The sequence below is a fragment of the Cucurbita pepo genome, chromosome LG05 (genome assembly GCF_002806865.2).
Source record: "Cucurbita pepo subsp. pepo cultivar mu-cu-16 chromosome LG05, ASM280686v2, whole genome shotgun sequence".
Classification (NCBI taxonomy): Eukaryota; Viridiplantae; Streptophyta; class Magnoliopsida; order Cucurbitales; family Cucurbitaceae; genus Cucurbita; species Cucurbita pepo.
In genome coordinates, this window is record NC_036642.1 from 7,113,073 (window position 1) to 7,122,286 (window position 9,214).

At 36.0% G+C, this 9,214-nt stretch overlaps 1 protein-coding gene across 1 annotated transcript; it reads right to left on the bottom strand.

Annotated features, from left to right (window-relative positions):
- Nucleotides 1–945: 945 nt before the first annotated feature.
- LOC111795273 (calcium uniporter protein 2, mitochondrial-like) lies at nt 946–3,679 on the bottom strand. The gene is made up of 2 exons (XM_023677585.1): nt 2,879–3,679; nt 946–1,593 (listed from the first exon to the last, which is right to left on the bottom strand). Exons 1-2 carry the CDS (start codon nt 3,464–3,466, stop codon nt 1,096–1,098), a joined length of 1,086 nt encoding a protein of 361 aa, XP_023533353.1. The 5' UTR covers nt 3,467–3,679; the 3' UTR covers nt 946–1,095.
- Nucleotides 3,680–9,214: the final 5,535 nt, after the last annotated feature.

The following is a 9,214-nucleotide window of genomic DNA, read 5'->3' on the forward strand; positions in this document are numbered from 1 at the left end:
TGATATCAGAGTTAGGTTCTAGACGATGTGCCAACCTTCTCGCTTTTCCCCGAAGGGAGTAGAGACACGAGACGGTGTGCCAGTAAAGACGCTGGGCTCCAAAGGGGTAGATTTAGGGGCGGTCCTACATCGATTGGAGGAAGCACGCTGGCCCCAAAGGGGAGTTTCGTGATTAAACTATAATTTTAAATTATATAAATTAATTCTAAAATTTATTCAAAATAGAGGGTTCTAAATTTAAATATTCAAACATACATAAATTAAAATAAAATTTAAAGTATAAGGACAGACGTCATGTTTCATAAAATTATAAACTTAAATAGTGTGTAGATTCCCTCATTCCCCAAGATAATTTGGTTTCTGTGTAAGTTCAAGTAGTTCTCGATTTTTTGTCAGAGATTTTCTGAAAGTTCAAAGATACATTATATAATTTGGGACATGTCGTCATTGACCTCGACTCCATACATTATATAAACATCTCTAAATAAACATAAACGAAAGTCGAGAGCGAAACATGTGGAAAGACAAAAGAGGAAAGACATGTAGTGGCTTTGATAATTATCTATCCCTTCAAGAGGACAAAACAATGGATATGCGTTTAAGAATAATGATGTTATGTTGAAATTTAGATGTTAAGAATAAGGTTGAAAGGTGTTTAAGAATATCCAAAATGAGATGCCCTTCAACTAATTTAATTTATAACTCATCATGATTCAAATGGATATAAAGATTCTATTTTTCCAACTTTTTCTAATAATAATAATAATAATAATAATAATAATAATAATTCTATTTTAAACACAACCAACTAACAATGGTAAGAAAAAATAATCTTGAAAAATAGTTCAACAAAATAAACATTGTAAAATCAAATTAGTAAAGGAAACGAACATGATCACAACAAATATCCTACTACTCCATCATGTTAATATTCTGCGAGTGAGATTCATGAACAAAAAAGAATGCAAATTTATGTCAACCAAAAAGGATTACGTTTCTGTTAGAAGAGAAGAGGCCACAATTCTATGTACTCTTGTTTACACATAGCCGCCGCACCTGATGATCAAAGGTACTCAGGTAAGTAACTCTTTTATTTTAAATCTGTAAAGATTCCAACTTCGTTTTTCCTGAATTATCATACATCATCATACACTTTGAAGAGGGAAATCCTTGAGCTGAGGAATTCGGAAAGCAAACTCTTCGGAGTTCGTTGTAACGAGCGATATCAAAATTCTGAACCTTCATCAGGCGCTTCTGCTTCGATCTAAACCGGCTTTGGAAGAAGCCTTGGAATGAAGGCTCCCTTGAGGTCTTGAGGAAGAATGTATAGCCAGCAATGAAGTAAGCTGAGGTGACATAGAAGCAAATTGGCTCCATCACATCCCATGTGAGCTCCCAGAAGGTGAGCCTCATGAATGCAGCCGTTTGAGCAACCAGGAACCCCAGTCCACACCAGAGCTCCCGTCGTACAAACGTTTCGGCTTTTTCGTCGATTGCAGCTTTCTGCATCTCCATTTCTTCCAGCTCTTTCCTTCTAGCACCATTTGGGATAACTGCTGGTAAGGGAATCAGGCCTTCAATGGCTTTAGCTACCTGTAGTCAAACAATATGAAATATCTGGGTAAAAACTCGCCCTATCTACCATACTTATACGCACTTCTAATGGTTCATTATTGAAGCTAAACTTGGTCACCAGCTACCCAAAACACAGTATATTTTAGCAATTATCAGATCATAATTCAGAAAGAGTGGAGCTGGATAGAAAATAGCACCACTGCAAAAAAAAATACAGCATATATACAGAGGTTATTCATAAGATAATTTCGAAACATGGGGGCGGATCAAAAATGGCATAGCTGTTTTAGATGTTCTAGGATGAAATTCATAAGAAAATTTCGAAACATGGGGGCGGATCAAAAATGGCATAGCTGTTTTAGATGTTCTAGGATGAAAATTCTTCAAAGTTTATAGAAAACTTTGTGGGAAGAGAACATCTGCTGCCATCAACAATGGTGTAAGCCGATTCTTAAATCACATTACTTTCTTGCCAAAAGAAATTGGTCTCTTCTTAAAACCTTAGCTCCAGAAAATTCAAATATTGCAGACCTTCCAGCCTCTATGACCTCAGTCCATGATCAAATTAGACACTGTTCTAACTATAGGTAATTTGAAAAAGCCTACACATCTTTAAATATGCAAGACCAGAACGTCTAAGATCAAAACAAACTTCAATGGCCTCCCCTCCTAAACTTGTTGTCTTCTCCACGTTTCTCTCACCCTTTCTTTCTCCCTCTCTCTCCCTATGTAGCTGTATATTTTTCTGATAAGATTATGTCGTTTATACTAAACTATACCCTTTCCCGGCTACCAAGAAAGTTGAAATTCAAGGCCATGTTCATTGAATCAGAATTATGGTCATATTTTGGTAGCTCTAAGAAACCAGTACCCAGCTACCATAACACACGCCTCCCTTCTCCCTACCCCCTACTACACCAAACAGACCCCTGGGTGTTCCATATCCACTGTAGCTAGAAAGTGTAACAATCTTGCCACCGAATGAATTGAAGGGCGTCTATATGATCCTTCAGAGATAAATCATCTCAAACGTGGAACCACTTTTCACGTTTTGGATCTGGCCTGTGGAAGAAAGAAAGAAAAAAAGAAAAAAAAAGAATAACCAGAAAAGAATATCAGTTATCGGTAGTCTCCAGGCTTGAATAGAATTTAAAATTAAAGATCTAGAAAAACAGGGAACCCATTCGGTAAGCAGCATCAGAATCTGTAGAACTCAAAGGCAGAGTGTAACGAAAAATATCTCTAATGCAATTAAAAACAAGTAAATTAAATTCACAAATCAAGATGGGAAAGCAACAATCACCTGTTCAGGCCAGAGGTACACCACGTTCCCTAAGACAATCACAGTCCCTGATTCATCAAGCATTCGAGCAATTTCAAGACCCTGAACGGGATCATCACATCCCTGACAACAAACCCTAACGAATTCTGAGTAGGGAACCCATGATTTCTGAATTTCTCTCAGCTTCCACTTCACCATCTCGATCCGCGCTACCTTGAGCAACTTTCTCGCATCCTCAACCGTCAAACCATTTTTCACATTACACCTATCCGAATCCAAAGCCAGCGAACCGCATGCAGGAGGACGAAGGCAATCGAGTCGGATACGATCAGGAGCAATCCCTAGAGATTTGAACTTCTCCACCATATTCCCCGCGGCCGCCAATTCCCGGAGCTCCGGCGAGATTGCCGGCTTAGAAACCGCTCTCTTGTGAAGAAAACGACGAAAAACTGCATTGTCTCCGGGATCATGAGCAATGTTGGCAGTATTGGTAGTGGGAGGAACACGAGCCCCAGGCGACGAGGACGAAATCCGGCATTTGGTGAGGGATTGTGAGGAGATTTGGGATATGTTAAAGAGACGATGAGCTAGGGTTTTGTTAAACGCCATTGATGAACAACACAAAGCAAAGAATGGATTCAATAACAGGAAGAAGAGGAAAGTATATGGAAAAACGAGGATCAGAAAGATCCCTATGTCGATTCTTCTTCAGATCAAATTAATGGCAGAGAACAATCACGGAGACGCTTCACCGCGATCGTCCATCCATCGCCAACGCCCAAATTTATAGGTCCTTCCGCTGCCCTCCAATTCTGTTCATGATTATATTGTTCTTTTAAAAAAGGGAAATTGTTTTCTGTTTTTTTTTTTTTTTTTTTTTTTTTTTTTTTTTTTTTTTTTTTTTTTNATCCAATTATTTAGGAGAGATGAAACCCTCACCAAAAAAACATAGCGGGGGAAAAAGACGCGATATTTCGGAAAGCGTGATGTACACGACAACGAATTAAAAGCTTTGCATGTGTGCTTTATAGCCACGTGGCGTTATACAGATCGAATCATACGATATATTACGAAACGAGATAAGTTTTTCGAGATTTGTTCAGGTGCGCTGGCATCTACTTGTACTACTCTATAACCATGTTAATCACCATACACGTGGAATCATGATTTTGTATTAATTGAATGATTATTATTAGCTTAACTGGACTCTCTACGATGATATGATATTGCTCATCGCTTTGGGATCAATTTTTTTTTCCTTGTAGTACATCAATAATAATACTCAAATTAAGTGCAAGTTATTAGATTGGCATGACTCAGGAGAGATTGTTGTAGAAGGACGATGATCTTCTAATGATCTACCTGCTCTTGTTCATCACATCCCTATTGAACCGGCATGCTATTAGAGTATGAGTTGATATACTAAGGAAATGCAATGCCCTATTTGTGGTGACATGTATTGAATAAGCTATGGGTAGTACAGTTGCAGTTGCTTGGGTATTCAACATAGTGATTATCGGTATGTTTTTTTTTTTTTTTTTTTTTTTTTTTTTTTTTTTNATGTTGCCGGGTTGAAACTTCTTTATTTTCTAACGTGTAAGTACATTATGAAATTTCAATTAAAAATGAAGACTTTTTTGTATTTAATGTGTTATAAAATATCCTTCTATGTATGTGAATTTCAAAATTAGTCGAGAGTAAATTAGTGGAAGAAAAAAACTATACCTTATATAGCAATGACCAATGAAATTTATATAGAAAAAATAAATGCTATCAAATATGTATTACTATAATTAAAATAATTATAAATGATTCATTACCACATAAAATATAAATACTATATTATAGCATTAAAAAAAATACTATTATAAGTTAAAGATGGTATACTATTTTAGCTGTATTAAACATATTATAACTTAATAAAAAAAATGCTCTAAAATGTTTTCATAGCTTATACTATATTATAGCATCAATTATAGCTAAAAATAAACGCTATAAAAAGTCTCTGACTTTTAATAACATAGGCTGTCACGATGTATGAAAAACATTATAAAAAGTCTACAATAACATTTTTTTTTTTTTTTGTAAGCTATCGTATTTATTATTTCTTGTAGTGATTGAAACCAGATGTTTGTGAACAGTCTGGTTAGTGATATTGTTGAGAGGAATATGTTTTCTCCATCCACCGTTGCTTTGTTCTTTCCGTGCATATATTTTTAGTGATCGTTACAAACTTCGAAGGACAAGTCAAGTCAATCTCAAAAATAGAATAGAGCGACGGTTAAGGCCAACCAAGTAAGTGGTATTACTATCGGCATGGTTATATTTGATATTGACACGTATCCCGTGGTTCTGTACGTGTCATATATATTGATATGTGTGAATTGTTTATAGATCAATATGTTTATGACATGATATGTATATGTTATAATATGTGAATTATATGATAATACTTATGGTACGATATGCTCAATGGTATGTTTGAGATAGAATACGAGAATGATGCACTAAATGTAATGTAATGATAGGACTAAGATATGTTCATGAAACGTTAAGCTTAGGTTATGTATCGAAGTGCTATGGACATGAGAGAATGATAAAAACGATATGGTCATGATCGATTGATAAAAGAATATGGTTAGGTTATGGGTAGAAAGGGATATGGTTATAATAGATTGATAGAACGATAGCGTTAGGATACGTTTCTATAACGATATGACTAAGGTACGTTCATGTAACGATATGATTGTGATGAGTATAAGAATGTTAAGGCTATGATAAGTTAGGGAACAATATGACCGTAAAGTGTTTATGAAATGATATGATTACAATACGACATGTGAATGACGTGTATATATATATATATATTTATATGTTGTAATATGATATGAAAATGATATGAGATATGTTATGGTACGAGATATGTGATAAATTGACATGTTTATGATATGATATATTGTGATGCGATATGTTATGGTATGATATGTATATGATGAAAATTGTTATGTCTGAAAGCATGGAATGTTATGATAGGATATATTTATGTAATTTGAATGATATGATATGTTTGACATGCAAAACAACGAATTAGCATGAAATACAACCTCGACGTATGCATGAAAGATATGATAAATGAAATGTGAAATGATATGAAAAACGATATGATATGTACGAAACGCTATCGGGTTGTATTAAATGATAATGAAAATGGAAAAATGTTGGGACCTCATGCATTATTGTGCGCTCATGCATTGGGGGATACCCCTTGCCCTTCACGATAGTACGAACGTGTACGTTACGAGGCAGGAAAACGATCGTTATGGTTATCATAATGCTGCAATGACCAAGCTGGAGAACCATCATTATGTTTATCATAATGTTGCGACGGTCAGACATGAGAATGTTCATTATGTTTAACCTAATGCTACTGTGACGGTTACTAGTTTTAATGGGTGTCTGGCCTAAGAAGCTCCCAGAGTATGCTCACCCGACAAGGAAAGTGGCCCAACAGTGTGCGAACTGACTGGTGAATCCATACTCGCACATATGGGCTGTGTGTAGAGTATATGGTACACATCCAAGTTATTCGTTATGATAGTGCCGTAGAAAAATAGACTGATATGATAGGTCCCGTCATTGCATTCGCATGTTCTTGCATTTAACCCCAATAGTGGGGTCACTTACTGAGTATTTCTTTAAATACTCAAGTCACGTGCTACTTCTACTTCAGGTTAATGCAATACATTCTTATACGGCTGACGACGGCATCACAGTTCGAGACCATGGCAGATGCATAGGCTAGTCATATTTATTTTCTTAGACTTAGGCTAGAATATCATGTTTTTAATTTATACATTTATTTATTTTCTTTAGTTTTTTGTTATGTCGTTTTTAAAGGTGTTTTCAAAACACGTAATTCCATGACTGTGTTTTAAGATAAATGTGACGTTTTATGAAAGTTTAAATGAAGTATTTCCGCATTCATTGTTCATGATATGTATACAGTAGCGACCTTAAATTAAGTAAAAAATTTCAAGTCGTTACAAGTAGCACATGACTCGAGTATTTTAAAATAATCAATAAGTAACCTCACTGTTGGGCTCATGAAATGCAATCGCATACAATCATTGTGGGACCTATAAATAACCGTATTGCTCGAGTTGAAAAATATTTATTGTATTTTGTAAGTTATTAACGTAAGCGTTGTTTTGTAGACCTAAATTATTTTGAGTAAAACTAAATAAATGTATTTGCTGTCACTATCTTAGTTTCTAATGTTATCATATTTTTAAAAGAATAAAATTTGGATCGAGTCGAGTTTTTCGTAAGTCTCATGTAGTACATGATGGTATAGACTCGAGTCTTTAAAAAACCTCGCCTCATTATTTTAATATGTAATTACAAATAGAATATGGTTTGGTAGACAAGATTCATTAATTAATTTTATAATCTTCTAAATTAATCTTTTATTCTTCTAATTAATAGTTACTTAAATATTAATATAGAGACAATCATATTAAATGATGTCCTAATTAATTCCAAAATTGTGGAGCTGACTCATCACCTTATCTGCTTTACGGCTTCATCAAATTTGTAAGAATATGATTAATATATTTATTTGAATTTTTTTTAAGGTTAAACAATTAAATTTATTGCTTAAAATAGAGATTTGGAAAATTAGAGAGTAAAATAGAGACCGAAAGCACTCGAACGAAGATCGAAACCCACAACCAGACATCGAAACGACCTGTCCTCACTGTGAAAAGGACCACTGTCGTTTGCACATGCATGAGAGGTAAGTGTTATATGCTTTAAGGTCACTATACTTTGTCGAATTTCAAATATGAGTTTCGAGTTTTTAGAACCTATCAAATCTATCGTTGTAGGCATCAACGTGTCGTAAAACTTCGTAGAAGGGAAGGAGAGAGGTAGAGAAGGAAAAAGGACGAGAAACGATATAAAAAACAACGTAGAAAGGAGAGAGAAAACTACGAAAAATTGTGAGGAGTCAGGTGAAGAAGACGAGATGTGACGGATCCGAATCCGGTCAAATACGACCCACAGCCCAACCTGTAGCAACACCTGAGCGCAACCCATTTACCCTTTGGCCCAAACGTACGTGGCCCAATCCATTTCGGCCCAGAACCCATATCAGCCTGCAGCTACAACCCGTGTACGTGCACGATCCACGGCCCATACACCCGTACGTGACCCGACCTCGACCTGAAACTGCTTGCATACGCGTCGGCCTCCAGTTGCACGACATCTCGGCTATTCAGATTCAGCGGCTGGAATTGGCTTAGCTCACTCAGCTCTACGGCTCAAAATCTTGGCTGTTCAGATCGGTAAACAAACTTAGACCCAATTTTCACTGTACTCATCCTCCCGAACTGATTTGGACCCTAAATACGGTAATTGAGGTCATTATGATCCCGTATTTCACAAATTTATATTAGAATTGTTAAATACTAATGGAAGGCGATGAACGACCTAATAGGAAACAACAACTGATGATAGTTTGGAATACTTTCAAGGTACGGGAGCTAACGTGCTCAAATTAGGGAGAACGCTAGCTAAGGCCAACTAAGTAAGTGGCCCTACAGTCGTTGGTTATAATTGTGTGCTGTATGATGACACGTGTCCGTAGTTTCACAAGTGTCATAGGCTGTATATGCAAACTATTATGAAATGATATGCAAATGTTATGCGATGTGATTGTTATGCTATATTTGATGAATTGATATGTTTTAAGATACGTTATGTTATGATATGATATGTTGAAGACATGTTCGGGATTGTTATGTGATTTTTATGATGTATGATACGATATGTGCATGATATAGATTGTTATGTCGGACAGCATGAAAGCATTATGATATGATTGATATGTGACATCAATGAAATGTTATGATTGACATGTAAAACGACGAACTAGCATGAAATATAACTCCAACATATACATGAAAATTATGATAAATGATATGAGAAATGCTATAAAAAATGATATGATACGTACGAACGCTAGCGGGGTTATATTAATGATAATTAAAATGGAAAAATGTTGGGACCTCATGCATTATTTTGTGCTCATGCATCGGGGGATACCCTTATTCCTTCATGATAGTATGAAAGCGTACGCTATGAGGCAGGGAAACGACCATTATGTTTACCATAATGTTATCGTAACAGTCGCTACTCCTAACGGGTGTCTGGCATCAACAGCTATCAGAGAATGCTCGCCCGATCAGAAAGGGGCCTAGGGTGCAAACAGACTGGTGGGTCCATACTTGCACGTGAGGACCGTGTGTAGGAAAATTAAGTAGACATCCAAGTTGCTCGTTAAGATAGCTGTGGTAG

What these genes read in the sequence shown, in the direction of transcription:
- LOC111795273 (XM_023677585.1), bottom strand. Translation starts at nt 3,466, where the DNA reads ATGGCGTTTAACAAAACCCTAGCTCATCGTCTCTTTAACATATCCCAA. An exon ending in TGTACCTCTGGCCTGAACAG is followed by an intron (nt 1,594 to 2,878) that starts GTGATTGTTGCT and finishes GTTTGACTACAG; the next exon opens with GTAGCTAAAGCCATTGAAGG.